The following is a 16,655-nucleotide window of genomic DNA, read 5'->3' as shown; positions in this document are numbered from 1 at the left end:
TTACACTCTATAGGCCTGACAAGGAAAGATCAGTCATATTAAATGAGAAAAACAGTGACAAGACACGTCCCATACCCTGATCAACTGAGAAAAGACTGAAAGTTTTTGGAACCAAAAGCAAATAGTGATTTTTTTGTTTGTTTGGTTGGTTAAAGATTTTATTTATTTGACAGAGATCACAAGTAGGCAGAGAGGCAGGCAGGGGTGGGGAAAGCAGGCTCCCTGCTGAGCAGAGAGCCTGATGCGGGGCTGATCCCAGGACCCTTACTTAGATCGTGACCTGAGCTGAAGGCAGAGGCTTAACCCACTGAGCCACCCAGGTGCCCCACAAATAGTGATCTTCTCAAAGAGGGCAGGATGACAAGTTCTTGTTGTTCCAATTTTGTAGAATTAGCATCACATTCTGGGTTAAAAATTAAAACCAAAAAAACTCACCCAGCTGTACAAGGGTGGTGAAACACAAATGTATCTCAGAAGTTTGAGTTGGAGGGTAAAGTCAGGAAAAGTGAAGAAAATCTTTCTCTTTGAGGAGGCTAAAAACTCCAGGGAGGAACTGGAGGAAACCATCTCCATGCAGCATGCATATCCCCCTCTGAAAGCTGAACCAGAGAAGCACCCTGGGGAAATCCCTCCGGAATCTGCTCCGGAAGCAGCTGGAAGGATTGTGATAGGGAGAAGCTGCCAAACCCCAAGGAGACAGATGACTCTTCCGGCAAGCAGAGGGAAGTCAGCAAATGCTTTGCTCTCAGCGGGGACACTTGATACCAAGTTAAAATTTGGAACAAATAAACAAATCCAAAAGGCCCCCAGCAGGTTGAGAATAAAAGTACCTGTAACCTGTTTAACAAAGCATTCATAGCTTTAATATACAAAGAGTTATTAGAGATCAATAAGAAAAAGATAAAACCTGAAGAGAAAAGTAGGGAAAAGTCATGAACAGGCAATTCACTTAAAAAAAAAAAACACCAAAAAAAGCACAAACATAAAAATGGCCAATAAACATATTTTTAGGTTCAGTTCCACCATGAATGAAATTCAAACTAAACAATGAAATGCATGCGTGTGTCTCAAATTGACTTTTTTCTTTTATGAAACTGTCTAGTGTTTGGAAAGGATATGGAGAATATGCAAAAATGCTGTTGATGGGAGTGTAAGAAAGAGGCCAGCTTTTCTGGAGAGGAATGAAGTGGAGGTATGAGGGTTATAAAAGCCTTGAAATGGTGCATAGGCTTGACTCCAAAATTGTGCTAGTAGACATTTACCCAATGGAAACAAGGACCGAGGTGACCAAAGATTCAACTGCAGAATGTTCTGGGAGGAGGCAGTGGGCAGAGTGGCTGGACCTCGGTGCCAGAGCCTGGCTGCCCAGGGCGAGTTCCTCTCTGAGCCTCAGCTTCCTCATCTGTAAAATAGAAAGTATCATCAGGAGGCAAAAACATATCAAATGCCAGACACAAAGTAAATGCTCTGGGCATGGAAGCCCTAGTAAAAGAAACTGAGCAGAAAATGACAAGCACCCAGGAGATGTGTGGGCCAATGAGAGGAACAAAGTTTCACAGAAAAGAAGCTAAAATAGTTCTTAAACACACAAAAAGATGCTTAATCTCATCTCCAACAAGACATGCTTGTAAAAATGATGCCAAGACACCATTATTCACTCAGAAGATCTGAGAAATCCTGAGTCAGCTGGTAGCCTGTGCTGCTGGGGAAATGGGCCACCTGCACATAGGTGAGGGGCACCAGGTGGGACCAGCCAGGTGGAGAGTGCTCTGGAAACTGCTGTTAAAATGCCAAATACAAAGGCTCGAAACTGAGATTTCACACTGGGGGATTTACCCACAGAGACCTGCACATTCCTGGAAAGTATGTACAAGGTCATTCCCTGTAGCACTAACAGTTAGTTGGGAGACTAGAAGTAAAATGGCCATCACTGGGTACATTCTGGTCAAATGGATTAAAGGGCCTGTTTGCAATCCTTCATTCTTGCTCATGAATCCCCAAATATTCTGACCCCAGAAGTCTTTCTAAAACAGTTTAATCTCCATTTATCCCCACACTTGTGTATACTCATCAGTTTGTCTACAGTGATCGACTATGATCACTATGACTAGGCCAGATCAACAATGTATGAGAGTATCAGTTAGCTAGTGCTGTGTAACAAATGACCCCAAAAGTTAGCCGCTAAAAACAACACACATTATCTCAGAATTTCTGTGGGTGAAAAGTATGGGGGCACTCAGCTGGGTGGGTTCAACAGCAACACTCAAGGGGACTGAGCTGTGAGCTGTTCCAGAATCCTGCACCCGCCCTAGGTTCTGAACATCCAGGTTACAGCTGTCCTGCCCACTGGTCTGCTTCTACGTGGACCAGCTGTTTTCTGCCCCATCTCAGGGAAGTCCCCATGATGCATTTCCATCTCACGACTGGAGCTGAGGATCCCTGCCCTGCCAGCAGCATCAGCCACAGCCCTACATGCATTTACTGCTCCAACAAAGAGTTTGTTGTAGGATCCTGCAGCAGGAGGCCAGGCTGCCCTGGCCCTGAGCCTGGCTCCCTATACCCATCTCCTAGTACAGCCCTTGCTTGCAGTGGCCCCAAGGCTCCCATCACCACAGTCTCCCTTGCAGTGTTGAGAACTCCATGAGCTTGACCAACCGGCTGGGTCAGGAGATAAGGTATATGTTGTTCCACCCAGGAATCCACACTTACAACCATCCCTCCCGCCCCATGCCAAGCCCCCCTACTCCCCAAAAATTCACTGGCATGACCCAAGAGCTTGTGATGTCCTCACCTACTCCTTTCTGGTCCCATGGGGCCTCCGAGCAGCCATCCGGAGTGCAGGACATGTCACTGGCACCAAGGGCCTTTTTCAATTCTAAAGCGAGAGATAAACCCTTGCACCCACCTGGGGATTTCATGCATTCCCTCAGAGAGGTCACAAGAGGACAAAGGATGGGAGGAAACATCTCAACCAGGAATCCAAAACAAGTGGTTCAAATAAGCCTCTCTCCATACCTGTGCTCACAGCAGACAAGGCTAGCTGATCCCCACCCCTTCACTGAGCCCCCTACCAGTCCCACCTGCCAACACAGCATCCCAAGCAGACATTACAAGTCAATTAAGGATAGAATACCGCTACCTGTAAAATCTCTAGGACAGAAACTCTCTGAGGTTACCTGTTTCTGGATTTCCACCCCCCCCCCCCATTAGAGAATAGCTTTTCCTCCATTGAAAATGCCCCTTTCCAAAAAGAAAAGAAAGAAAGAAAGAAAGAACAGAAAAAGAAAGCCCCTTTTCTAAGGGAACTTAGGGGTCTTTTTTGTTTGGATGCCCAAGGACCAAAGACATCCTCCCCTTAACCTCCTGGTTCCCAGAAGAACCCTACTGTCTTTGGCTTTCTCCCAAGAAAGGGGAGAGCTACCTGAATCTGTCCTTTGCCTCCAGGACTGTGCCCTCAGCCTCCTCCTTGTCTTCCGGTCTGGTCACTGTTGCCCTCTGCTCACACACCCTCCATGGCTCCCCATTGCCTGCTCAATAAAGCCTAACCTCCTGTGCCTGTTATTTCAAGCCCTGCACACCTGCCCCAGCAGCCTCCTCTCCTTGCGTTCTCCTTCATGCCCTCTGCAGCAGCCACGTGGATGCCATGCCATTCCCTCAGCCTCACATGGCTCATCCCAGCGCACGTTTCTGCAGTCTCAGGCACTGGCTCACGTGCAAACTGACGAAGCAAGAAGGAGAAGAGAGGGTTCTGGAGCTGCTGCCCAGCCCAGAAGATCCAAGAACTCTGGAGGCTTCAGTGTCAGCCCGGAAAGAACAGGGAGTTGCTGAATGAATAAATATAAACGTCTACCCCCAGTTTCTGCATTTTGCCTCCTCCCCCCATCCTAAGAACTCCTACATACTCCTCAGAGCCTTGTTCCAATGCCCCCTCCTTTAGGGAACTGCCATCACTGCCCCTCGAAGACTTGCTCAGCCCATCCCCATCTGTCCCAGTCCTACCCTCCATCAACGGGCTAGCATTGACAGGAAGTAAGAGGTGATAGGGAATGTGGTACAGGCTGCGACACACAGCCAGGGGTCACCAGGCTTCCTTGAGGCATAAAGGAATGGGGCTTACCTCCATCGATCCTCTGCAGCAGGACCCCCTGGACCATGTCTTTATAGATGCCCTTGACGGTCAGGGCTGGGCTACCCACAGCAAGGACGTCTCCTTCGAACTCAAGCAGCTCCTGGAACAGAGGCGGCTGAGGGGCTAGTCTGGAGGGGAGGGCGGCAACTTTGACCCTGTTTAGCTGGGGGGGGGCCTTGGGATTAAATTTCCTCATCTCTAAAACGGACTCCTTGATCCATATGCCCTCCGGTTGTTGTGGGGAGCGATGAAACAGCACATCACATCTTACTGAGCATAGGGCAGGCATCTCCACTAGCCCTCCCACCCATATTCCCTGGCAAGAGGATCTTGTCAGCCACCGAGGCAGACCCCTCCCTGATGCCCCTGTGTGACCAGGCCCCTGTGACCTTCTCTCTCACCCCCTTCCCATGCCCTCACCCACCAAGCTCCAGCCATTCGCGCCTCCTCACTATTCCTCCCACACACCAGACACTGGCTGACCTCAGGGTCTTTGCACCTGCTGTGCCTTGTGCCTGGACCATGCTTCCCCAGGACATGGCTCATGCCCTCAGGTCACTGCTTCTTGAGTGTCATTCTCAGCGAGAGCCTCTCTGACCATCCAGCACACCCCCCAACAGACACACATTCCCTCTTTGCCTCCCCACTTCCCTAAGGCCCATGTCACCCACTGATATGCGATGCCTGGATGCATGCACCCACCCCCCAGCCAGCTCTCAAATGACAAATGCTGAGCACTCTCATGGGAGAAGCAGAGGGCATTGTGGGAGCCCAAAGAGCCATACATCCCAACCACAGGGCTTAGGGAACAAGAGTCTCTTATTGTCACAGTGACTCCGAGGGAGAGAGCACTCTGCCCACTTTACAGAAAGACAGAGACCCTTGGCTGTCCTCTAGGATGTGCGCATGCATGCCCTCTTACTCACCACTGTGCAGCTCCCCTCCAGCTGGCGCAACACAAAGGGCAAGAAGATGGAGAGCAGCCACCCACGGGTAAAATTCCTCTGCACTGAGCCACTGTCTGACTGGAACTTCTGCCGGACACACACAGCAGCCGGTCCAGGGGCCATCGGAGTACCCAGGCCATGGGAGTAGCCATGCCCACCCAGTGGACCTCACCTTCAGCACACGCCCCCGGACTTTCTCCAGCTGCTGGGCAGCCTGGGCGCAGTCAAGGGCCATAGTCAGACACTGGTCTGCCAGTTGTAGGAAGGTGGTCACAGCGTCAGCCATAAGCTGTGGAAAGAGCATCTCATAAGCCCCCTGGGAACCCACGCTCTGGCCTCTTGGGTCCTGTGCCTACCCCGCTGATCCTTCTTGGCATCCAGACTAACCTGATCGGCCACTTTCCCCCGACTTCCTTTTTGTCTCAAGAAACAGCCTCTCCCTCCACTCAGGACCTGGGAGTCATGCAAACAGTGGGAACCTCTGTGTAATCTAGCAGAAAATGCCCTTCCCTCTGGAGGATGGTGCCAGGGTGCTCAGTCTGGGGAGCAGAAGGCTGGTCGGAGTTCCACCTCTTTAGCTGAGTGCTCTTGTGCAGTGTACAAAATGAACAACTATACCAGGCAGCGCTTGGTCTTCTCAATCCTTGTCTCCTTCACCCACCAAGTCAATTAGCAGGTCCCATTCCCTTGGCCTACAAATGCACCCCACTTCTCTCCATTAACGGCACCCATTCTGGTTCAGGCCTCCTTCTTGCCTCCTCTAATCCTGCCCCCAACAGCCCCTCTTCCCCACAGCAGGTAGGGCTTCCTAAATCTTGAATCTTGTCATGACCCTCCCCTGCTCACACACCTGCTGGGGCTCCCCACTGCCCTCAGGACAGAGCCAGACCCCTTAGACCCATATTCAAGTCCCTGACCCATCTGCCCACCCACCTTGCTGGCATATCTCCTACCTTTCTGCCCTCACTTGAAACGTACAACCCAATGTCTCCAAATGGCTTCATTTTCCCCAAATGCAGATAGACTCCCTCACCTCCCGGTGCTGATCCACACTATTCCCTCTACCCAGGACACAGCCCATCCCCATTTTCCCCCCTGCTGCCTCAGTTCAGAAGTCCTCTCCTCCTGAAGGCCCTCCCAACACTGGAGATGAATTGCACACCTCCCCAGGGCTCCCACAGCACCCCATGTGTTCCCACCACAACTCTGCCCACCATATGGGAGCCCAGGGAGGGAGGCCAGGTCTGTTGGTCATCATGATCTCCCCGGCACATTCTTGGCACCCACTCAGTGCCCCCACCTCCTTCAGCCTTCTCTCCCCCCCTCACCTGCTGGGCAAGATCCTGGGCCCCAAACATCAGGCTCCGTGTTCCAAAGAAGCCAAATGGCACCACCAGCTGCCTCAGGCGCCCCTGTCTTCTCTCAGCCTCACGGTAGCAGGTCTGCATCAGCTCTGGGTCCCATGGCATCTCCCCAAATGAGTAAACCTGGGCTCCACAGGCAAGTGAGAAAAATACCATCAGTCAATGGAAAAGAAAGGCCAAGGATCTTACAGCCAACTCATAGTAGGAGAAACGCGAATGAAAACACATCCCACCTCAGCCACCAAAAAAATGCATAATAAAAGTAACAAGTATGGTGTGATGGACATAAAATGGTAAAACCTGAAAAAATGGATAACACGCAGTGCTGGCATAACTGAGAGGAAATAGGCACAGCCCTTGTCACACCTATACCCACCGCCTGATGCCCTCTCTGTGCTGGGGAGCTCTGCAGCTGCAGAAATGGAGTAATCCAATATGGCCTTTTCCCTCAAGGAGCTCACAGAGAAGTTGGGGGAGATAAACTATAGACTAACAACTACAGGGGTGTGTAAACCCATCTGTGAGGAGGGCCACACAAATAGCTGTGGATGCAGAGAAGAGCAGGGAAAGTTCCTGGAGGGGATGATTATGAAATGGAAGCTTAATGAGTTCAAGTTTTCCTGGCACTTAGTCTGTCTTCATTTAATATCAGAAAAACTGAGGTGACCTGCATGGAGCAGAATTCACTGGCTTAGGGGATGGGGTGGCCTCTGACAACAAAGGAATGGGAAAAGGAGGAATCTGAAGGTAGGTGGCTCCAGACTTATGTTAGTAAAATGCTACTCTTGTCATTTTACTCCTCTCTCCAACCATGGTTTAAACTGTGGCCCCAATGACCATAGCGTGGTGTTCTACAATAAGTAAAAAGCAGCCTACAACAAAGTTAAGAAAAGGTTTTCAAAAGAGGTTTTCAAACAGAAAGGAAAGAGTTCACGCGACTCTTCTGTAAAGCCAATATACTGTCCAGTGGATGAAAACACACACACACACACACACACACACGCACACACAAGCTCACCTCCTTGCGCAGCTGCGTGCCAGAGGAGCTCCCACGAAGATGGCCAGACAGGCGGTCCATGCCCTGAGCTAGGAGGGTCCGCACTGCCGAGAGCACGGCTTCCATGGTGCTCAGCAGCTTCTGCGTGACCAGGGACAGCTGTGTGTCCACCTTTCCGTGCAGGCACGACTCCAGGGGGCGCTGGACCTCGACTGGGAGTGGAGGACACTAGCCTAGGTCTCCTCCACAAGGTGCTCCGCAAAGGGCGTGGAGGCGGCCCGGGCTCAGCACGAGGAGGAGGACAAGAGCTCAGACTCTGAGCACCCTCTTCTACCATTTTATACAGGAGAAAACTGAGGTTTGTAGTATGGCAGCAGTCAGCTCAAAGTTCCACCGCCCAGAGGCAAAGCCTGGATTCCAAGCCGGTTCTCTTGGTTACTGAGCGGAGTGGGAACCTCCGCCATCTGACCGGGGTATCCCGAGTCAGGTTGGCCACTGCCTGTGCCTCCACCAGTCTCCTGACTGGGTGTGCCTCGCTCCATCCCTAACCCAACGCCTTTACACGACCGGACCTCCCTCTTGACCCCACCCTTGTCTCGCATCTCGGAGCCTCGGCCACGCCCAGACTCCCACCAACACCTAGTCCCTTGTGCTCACCTTTTCTCCCACCCCTCCTCCCACCCCGCCCTGCCCTGCTGGGTCTGGGGTCCGAATTCTCGGCCCCACCCTTTACACCCACCCATACACCCACCGGGTTCCTCTTCCACCTCTCAGGCTCCCGGCCCCGCCCCTCCCTGCAAGTCCCCGCCCCCAGGCCTCACCCCGCAGCCTCCCAGCCAAGCGCTCCCGCTGCCGCAATATCTGGTCCACGTCGGGCCGGATGGTTTTCTCCAGGACCGCTAGCAGCTCGTCCTTTTCCGGCTGGAAGGCGCGGAGCCCCGCGGAGGCCTCGGCAAGGACCGCGGCGTGCACTGCGTCTAGGAGCTGCCCGGCCCGGCCGAGGGGACCCCACACGGGCCAGAGGCGCAGGAGGAGCGGTGATGGGGCGGGGGTGCGAGAACAGAGAGACCAAGACCGAGACGCAGAGAGACGCGGAAAGAGTTTAGGGGACAGACGAGAGGAGGGGGAAGATGGGCCCCCGGGTAGGGCCCCCATCCGCCTCCGCGCCCCCTCCCCCGCGTGTCCCGGCCCCACCTCCGCGACCCCGCGCCTACCTCCGTCCAGGCCCAGGCACGGTTGCGCCTGGCCCCCCGCAGGCCGGGCAGGGTCTGAGCTCGCAGCGCCGGCAGCAGCTCCCTCATCAGCACCCCGGTCAGCACCTGCGGGAGAGGGGACCGTGAGCGCCACGGCGGGCCTAGGGGTTCCCGGGGACGGCCTTGCTCGGCACTGACCTCAGCGTCCGAGCCCAGGGTCACGTCGTCGTCGCCAAAATGGCCTTGGTGCTGCCGATAGAGTCTTACGGCGTCCAGGAAGGCACGGGCGGCGGGGGCCTGACTTCGCTGCAGGACTGTGGGGGCAGCGCCTCAGGGCCAGCCCACTCCTCCTCTGCTCTCGCCTCCGCCTGGCTCCCCATCGCCCGGGAAGGAAGCCCTCCACCTCCTCACCGGGTCCCAGAACTCCCAAGCCTCATCGCCTCCAGACCTTTGCTTGAGCAGTGCCATTTGCAGGGAACACGGTGCCCCAGGACCATCACCAGCCCAGGCTGCACAGCCATCCCCCGCTACCCCTCCACAAAGGTACATTTGTGCACTCAATGACCTGCTCAACATATGTGTTGGTCCTGTTCCCTTCTTCAGCCGGCTGGCCCCTCATCCTCGTCAGACCCCAGCCTTGACATCCCTTCCTCCCCTCCTCCGTGTAGCCCTCCCTGATCTCCCAGGCTGAGCTACTGCAAGGCTGTGTCCCCATCGCAGCCCTGGTTGCTTGTAACTGCCTGTTGTCGCTTCTGTCTCCCCCCACAATCCATTTCATAAGGAAACTAGAAGCTTCGAGGTGACTCCATAGCCAGCAGGAGCAGAGCTCCTGACCCACTGCTGCCTGGCCTTTCCCAGGACCCACCTGTGCCACGAAGCCGGATGCCACCCTGGAGGGCTAGCCTCCAGCCTCGCTGTGCTTCTCCCGTGGCTGCAGAGAAACACAGATGCCGGCGGAAGGGGTGCTGGAGGAACAGGGGGTAGTTCACTGGCATTTCCAGGAGGGGGTCAGACTCTTCCTGTGTATGCTCTCCTGCAAGTGGGCAGAGGGGATTGTCTTCATTCATGCGCTCACTCTACAATCATTCATTCACTAGAAGAAAACACCCATGACGGGCTGAGAGGAGCCACACGGTTGCGCAGTTACTCGGTAAGGATGAGCCATGCCATCATTATTGCACTCTCCTTATTCTTGCTCAGTCCCAGGGGGAGGTAGGCCCACGATGGACATCAGCAATCCATCCCAGCATTGTTTCCCAGCCTCAGTATCCTCCTTAACCCAGAGGCCTGGGCAACCACCGCTAATCAAGCTGAGCTGGCATGTGATTTGAGCCCGGCTTGTCCCCAGGGTCTCAGCCAGGTCCAGATTCAAACTCAGCCAAATCATTTGCTTGCTCTATGTGTAGGGTGCAGTTTCTCTGTCTGAAACTCGGGTCTCTTGCCTGTAAAATGGGCTTCAAAGTGATACCAATGAGATATTGAGAGGACTGTTGGAAGGACTGTTGGGGGCACTGTTGTGGGGGCAAAATGAGTGAATTTTTTTTGGTTACTTAATTTGGGGTGTCCTAAATCTTCAGTGTTTGGTTCTGATTTCCAGGGTGATACATGGGACCACAGTAAGATGGAATAATCCAGAAGGTATAAATCCCTGGTTACCCCAGCCCTTCAACCTTAGCCCACCCACCAGTACCCATCTCCCCACATGCTCACTGACACCAGGTTTTACTATTTTACCTTTACTACTTGGATTCTTGTCCAATGTTCTAAGTCTCCTTCTCTCTCTGATGAGAGTGGATATTTTGCTTGCTAGAGCTGGGGTGTTCAGCCAAAGACAATGCTGCCCCAAGGGGACACCTGATAGTGTCTGGAGATATCTTTGATTGTCATACCTCTCATGGGGGGTGGGGGATGCTACTAGCATCAAGTGGGTGGAGTCCAGGGATGCTGTTCAACACGGTGCAATGCACAGGGTGCCCTTCCCCCCACCCCCGCAAAGAATGATTTGGCCCCAACTGTCAACAATTCTAAGGTAAAGAAATCTGCTCTTGAGGACCCAGGAAACTTACCTGAGGAGACTGGGCAGAGAGTGTCTAACAGGTGGAGATATTCACGCTGGGAAGTCAGGACGGTATACCCTGTCAAGGTCATGGAACCCAGGGGATGGCCCCCATTTTCATATTCCTATGAAAGGCATCCAGAGAACCAGCTTGGGACAGGTCTAAACTGTGCCTTCCATGTCCCAACTGTGGGATCAGGAGAAGGCTTAGGGTTCACTAGGGAAGTCCTCCACACCCCCTCCCTCCCTCCCTGTAGTCAAGCACCAGCACCCACTGTGTGCTAGGCTAGTCCCAAATATTGTATGAGGATTATCTCATTGACTCCTCACAGCCCCATGTGGCCTAGACCACCATCATCCCATTTCACAGAGATGGAAACTGAGTCCCAGGGGCACAAGAGACTTGAATTCCCCAGCAGATGTGATGCATAAAGGACTCTCACAGTTTCAACCTCAGCTCTGCTGATGACCATGAGTAAATCCCTATTCCTGGCCTGGACCTCAGTTTACCTCCCCAGCTCAGCAAGAGATGGCCACCCGTCCCAGGCCAATCTCATAGGGACCCTTAATTCATAGCAGGGGACTGAAGAAAAGAAAGAGGACCACGTTGGGAACTGCTGAGGGGAGTGGGATAGTGAGGCTAGAATGGAAGGGACAAGAGCCACTTGCTTACCTCCCTGTGGCTGAACCACTCCAGGCGGCCGTCCCCACGCAGGACACAGAAGATCGGCTGCCACCGAGGCGGATGGCCCCCAAGCTGGGTCAGAGGCCCTCGGTGCTCACGGACTCGGGGAAGCTTCTGCAGATGGAGGGACCAGTGGATGTCGGGGGCCCAGATCGGTGTCCCCATGTCCAGATCACCTAGAAAACACCCTCCACCCATCCCAGGTGCCACCAAGTACAGGACTCGGGCACTGATGTGATCGCACTGCTCTTCTTTCTCACATGCTAAGACCATGCACTTGTTTGGGACACTTCCAGATACAAACTGACTTCATTCCCTCCCACAGCCCTGGGAGGCAGACGCTTTGTCATCCCCTCATCACTCGGAAGCAGCCCATCCCCCACTTGAGCCACGGATGAGACCCCAGCCCCTGGCCAACATCTTTTTTTTTTTTTTTAATTTGACAGAGAGAGAGAGAGGGAGAGAGATCACAAGTAGGCAGGGAGGCAGGCGGGGGTGGGGGAAGCAGGCTCCCCACTGAGCAGAGAGCACTATGCGGGCCTTGATTCTAGGACCCTGAGATCATGACCTGAGCTGAAGGCAAAGGCTTGACCCACTGAGCCACCCAGGCGCCCCCCACCGGGCAACATCTTGATTGCAGCCCGTGAGAGGCCCTAAAAGAAAGAATTCAGGAGGCTATGTCTAGATTCCTGACCCACAGCAACTGTAAGATAATACACGTGGGTTGTTTCCAGCCGCTGACAGTGTGACATGTTGTTACGTGGCATTAGCTAACTAATACAAGAGGGATTGCTGGGTCACGGAGCAGGTGTAGTTTGCCTTCATGTGAAAGAGCAAGTCCTCTGTCCACAGACCCTTCCCTTGGGAAGGGTGGGACATCACTTTGTTTTATTATCTTTGTTGCTCTTCTCACTACCTGGCCACCTGAATTGTGTGTGTTTTGTTTCATCACTGGGTCCCAGAGCAAGGCCCAGTGCACAGATGGTGCTCAATAAATATTCAATGAATAAATTAACTGTATTTGTGGTATTTTCATTCTTTGATGGGGTGGTAGAAACTCAGGTGTTTGTTGAATGGTTCTCCAAACTTTCTCTGAGGTCTGAGATTTTTCATAATAATATCATTAAAACATTGTTATAGAGGGGTGCCTGGATGGCTCAGCCTGTTAGGCATCTGCTTTTGGCTCAGATCATGATCCCAGGCTTCTGGGATTGAGCCCCGCATCAGGCTCTCTGCTTGGCAGGGAGTCTGCTTCTTCCCACTTGTTCTCTCTCTCTCTCTCTCCCTCCCCCTCTCTCACCATCTCCACCTCTCTCTCTCAAATAAACAAAGAAAAATTTAAAAACTTAAAAAAAATAAAATCCTTAAAAAATTGTTATAGAAATGATGTATAAAATAAGTATATTATAAAATGTTCAAACTGAAGCAAGGGGAAATGCCCCTACACTGTTTGAACCCCAGTGTCAATGGTTCCCTGGGCCCAGTGGCCAGAACCTACAGGTTGCAAGAGGTACAGGTGGGGATAACATCCTGTGATGCCCCAAGCAGGACAGGGAGAGCCCCAGGTGAGAGAAGGCTCTGTGTCCACAGGGCTGGGGAGCCTCCAGTCCAGGGCGGGTGTGACTGGTAAAAGGCATCTGAGAAAGATGGGAAAACTCAGAGCCCTTGATTAGGGCAGGGACCCAATAACTAGCATGGACTCCAGGTTCAAATCACGCCTTGCCTCTTCCTGACAGGGTGACCTCAGGTAGGTCACCTCACCTCTCTGTGCCTCAGCCTCAGTTTCTTCTCTGGTCAAAGACATTTCACAGGCTGACAAGGACTGGGGGAGAGGTACAGGGCATATGGAGCCATTCGTTGGCTCAGGAGACATCTGGAGCTGGACTGGGCAGCTCCACAGTCTTTTTTTTTTTTAGATTTATTTTATTTGACAGAGAGATCAACACAAGTAGGCAGAGAGGCAGGCAGAGAGAGAGGCGGAAGCAGGCTCCCTGCTGAGCAGAGAGCCCAATGCGGAGCTCGATCCCAGGACCCTGAGATCATGACCTGAGCCGAAGGCAGAGGCTCAACCCACTGAGCCACCCAGACGCCCCTCCACAGTCTTAAGTTCCATCAGCAAACTCTTCTTGACCTCCTCCTATGCGCAGTCATCACGTGGGCACAAGGGATATGGCCCCCACCCTCACAGGGCAGACCCAAGGCTTCTCTGGAAAAGCAGCAGGATGGGGATCCCAGAGGATCTTCCTGGGTTGGGTGGTGATCAAGGAAGGCTTCTTGGAAGAAGCATGGTTGGAGCATGAGGAACACCAGGAAGAGTGCCCTGGGCTTGAGGGTCCAACGGGCGGGCTTCACGCCCCATAGACAAGGCAAGCCTTTTCCACCTTGAGAGCTTTTGCATGGACTTTGCCGCCTACCTCAAATTCCCTTCCCACTCTGGCTTCCAAATCAGGTTCCTTCTCATCCTTTACATCTCAGCTCAGAGAAGCCCTCCCTGCACCCCAACTCCCCGCCCCTCAACACTGCGTTTCATCTTGTCTTCAGAGCACCTATCAGAAGTCCTCCAGTATCATGACATGCTAACTTGTTTGCTCACTTCTCCCCAGATCAGACTGTGAGCCTGGGGGTGGAGGGGGCAGTGCAAAGCAGGATCCTTCCTCCACCAATGCTGTGCGCCACCCCCCATATATCTAGCCCAGGGCATGGTCTGCTATAGGTGCCCAGTGAATGTTTGTTCAAAGAATGAATTTTTAAGTCTCCCTAGGTCTTGGTGTCTCCTATAGGGTAAAGGTGGAAGGAAGGAGGGCCCTCAACTGAACCAAAGCCCCCCCCCAACTCCCATCTCCCTCCCTTAGCAACCCCTCCCTTTGCGGCACCCACTTTACTGCGCATCAGCTGACATCCGGCTGGCTCCCTGGGCCCCAGCTCGAGGGAGATCTGTCGCAGGACAGAGGCTGCCAGCTGCTCCCGGTAGCAGGGCAGGAAGTTCCTCAGCAGGGTGTCCACCTGGCCTGCAGCGACAAGAGGGCATAACAGGCAGAGAGGCCACTGGTGAGCTCCTGCCCTTTGCCCCAAAGCTGCCCAACAAGATGTGCTCCAGATTCCACTCACCATCCATAGACTGCTTGTAGCCACGTGGGGGTCAGGGGCGGGGGAAATGAGCGACTCAGGCTTAATTTATAACTGATGCACAATAAACTTTAATTACATAAAGTATACAATCTGATGAAATTTGACACCTTTACACACTCTAGAAACCATCACCACAATCCAGATAATGGACAGATCCATTCCATCCCAGTTTCCTCTGGCCCTTTCCCTGGGGAAAGTTTCTGAATATTTTAAAAGCCTCACCCCAGCACCAGGGAACTTTCTGTATCTTGATCTAGGAAGTGATCGAACAAGTGTTAAAGTCCTTCAAGCTCTTCCCCTAAGATGTGTGCACTTGGCTGTATGTAAAACAAATCCATATCTGCTGCCTGGAATGTGGACCTAATGCCTGGAGCTTCAGCAGTTATTATGTGCTATGAGATGGCCTTAGGCACAGAAGCCATGAGTGGTAGAACCATGATGTGGAAGGAGTTCAGGAGTCTAACTTATATGAGGCTGCCTGCCACTGTACTTTTCTATAGGTGAGAGAAGTAAATCTTTATCTTGTTTAAGCCACTATAGGAAAAAAAAACAAAAAACAAAAAAAACCCAACATAGCAAAGAGTAACTTACTGAATTCTTACAATGGTTCCATGAGATAGACATTGTTGCTATCCCTGCTTTACAAATAAGAGAATGAGACCTAGAGAGACGAAGTCATTCACCCAAGGTCACACAGTGAGTGAGGGCAGGGCTATGGTGTGAACTTACATGGTCTGAGTCCTTGCAAGACACACCACATGCCTGTGCACATGCTGTTCCCCCTACCTAGGATGCTCTTCCCACATATCGTACCAATGAACTCCATCACAACCCTCCAGCCCTGGCTTGACCCTCAGCTCCTCAGTGGGCAGTTACCTACCCCTTCATGCCCCCCGACTTGGAGAACCTATGGGTTTTCCCACAATGCTTATCAGTCAACTGCCATTCTTGTAATTGTAACTTGATCTTCTTTCCTGGTCTAGGTCATGAACCCAGGAGCGGGGAAACCATTCTTAACCCCACTGTGTCCTCACCACCCAGCACACTGTAGGTGCTCAAGCATGTAAGGGCACCAGCCACTCTTAGTCTTGAATTGGAATCTGAGCCTGTTTCCCCCTGCTGGTCCCTGTCCACCTAGTAAAACCATCCCAGGAGATCTGGCTGAGCCACCTCTCACCTGGTCCCTCATCCTCATCCTGAACCCATGCCCTGAAAAGGGTTACCAGATTTACCAAATAAAAATATAGGTCATTGGGGTGTCTGGGTGGCTCAGTGGGTTAAGCCTCTGCCTTCAGCTCAGGTCATGATCTCGGGGTCCTGGGATCGAGCCCCACATCGGGCTCCTTGCTCGACGTGGACCCTGCTTCCCCCAACCCTGCCTGCCTCTCTGCCTACTTGTGATCTCTGTCAAATAAATAAATAAAATCTTTAAAATATATAGGTCATCAATTAAATTTGAATTCTGGATAAATTAGGTATCATTCTTTAGCATAAGTATGCTCCCATGCAAAATGTGGGACATACTTATACAAAACAAAAATATTCATCCCATATCTGCAATTTACATTAGTAGGGGCATCCTACTCTGTGTCTGACAACCTTAGCCCTGACCCCCGCCCACCCCACTCCCACCCTACCCCATGCCGGCTCACCCCTCAAGTGCTGTTGCTGCCGCTTGTCCAGGGGGCTCGAGGGCCGCCCACCCATCCTGCTGCCGTTTCTAGGGTCTCCCTCGGGAACAAAGCAGACACTCCCTCCCCTCCCACAAGCCCCAGGTTTCTGGGTTCAGGGGTACCCCGGGAGCAGGGCAGCCAGTGAGGGGCTTGGATGCCGCTGAGACCAGCTCCCTGGGAAGCCAGAGCATGGCCACTGTGTGAAACGTGTCGGGGGTGGGAGGGAATACCCGCCCTACCCCTGCCCTGCCCCACCCTGCACCTGCGTCCTCCTGGTTCCCCTGGGGCCAAGGCCTTCAGAAATGCTGGTTTCTGCAGGGGCTCCTGGGGCAGCCCCAGGGGTGGGCTGGGGGTATGGAAGCCTAGAATCCTAGCTTTGGAGGAGGGATGCAGGGCCCACACCAGGAAGGACAAACAGCAGTTGTCAGGTGTGGGGGGCAGGGAAGGAGGGTGGGCAGGGACAGGGTGTCTAAATCCTGGTT

The 16,655-nt window shown here is 52.8% G+C and overlaps 1 protein-coding gene across 3 annotated transcripts; it reads right to left on the bottom strand.

Annotated features, from left to right (window-relative positions):
• Positions 1 to 969: 969 nt before the first annotated feature.
• NIBAN3 (niban apoptosis regulator 3) lies at positions 970 to 16,395 on the bottom strand. 3 transcript variants are annotated; one of them, XM_032867615.1, is made up of 15 exons: positions 16,153 to 16,395; positions 14,249 to 14,379; positions 11,360 to 11,485; positions 10,697 to 10,811; positions 9,496 to 9,663; positions 8,829 to 8,944; positions 8,652 to 8,756; positions 8,259 to 8,421; positions 7,459 to 7,649; positions 6,405 to 6,563; positions 5,249 to 5,365; positions 5,056 to 5,163; positions 4,118 to 4,229; positions 2,792 to 2,875; positions 972 to 1,402 (listed from the first exon to the last, which is right to left on the bottom strand). In XM_032867615.1, exons 1-15 carry the CDS (start codon positions 16,205 to 16,207, stop codon positions 1,296 to 1,298), a joined length of 1,857 nt encoding a protein of 618 aa, XP_032723506.1. In that variant the 5' UTR covers positions 16,208 to 16,395; the 3' UTR covers positions 972 to 1,295. The 3 variants fall into 3 exon arrangements, with proteins under 3 accessions (XP_032723508.1, XP_032723506.1, XP_032723507.1); XM_032867617.1 differs by lacking the exon at positions 14,249 to 14,379 and having other exon boundaries at positions 970 to 1,402; positions 16,153 to 16,227; XM_032867616.1 differs by lacking the exons at positions 972 to 1,402; positions 2,792 to 2,875 and adding an exon at positions 3,340 to 3,718 and having other exon boundaries at positions 16,153 to 16,394.
• Positions 16,396 to 16,655: the final 260 nt, after the last annotated feature.

The sequence above is a fragment of the Lontra canadensis genome, unplaced genomic scaffold (genome assembly GCF_010015895.1).
Source record: "Lontra canadensis isolate GAN:19392208 unplaced genomic scaffold, GSC_riverotter_1.0 scaffold35, whole genome shotgun sequence".
Taxonomy (NCBI): Eukaryota; Metazoa; Chordata; class Mammalia; order Carnivora; family Mustelidae; genus Lontra; species Lontra canadensis.
Note: the sequence above shows the minus strand (reverse complement) of the source record. Positions and strands in the feature narration are given on the sequence as shown.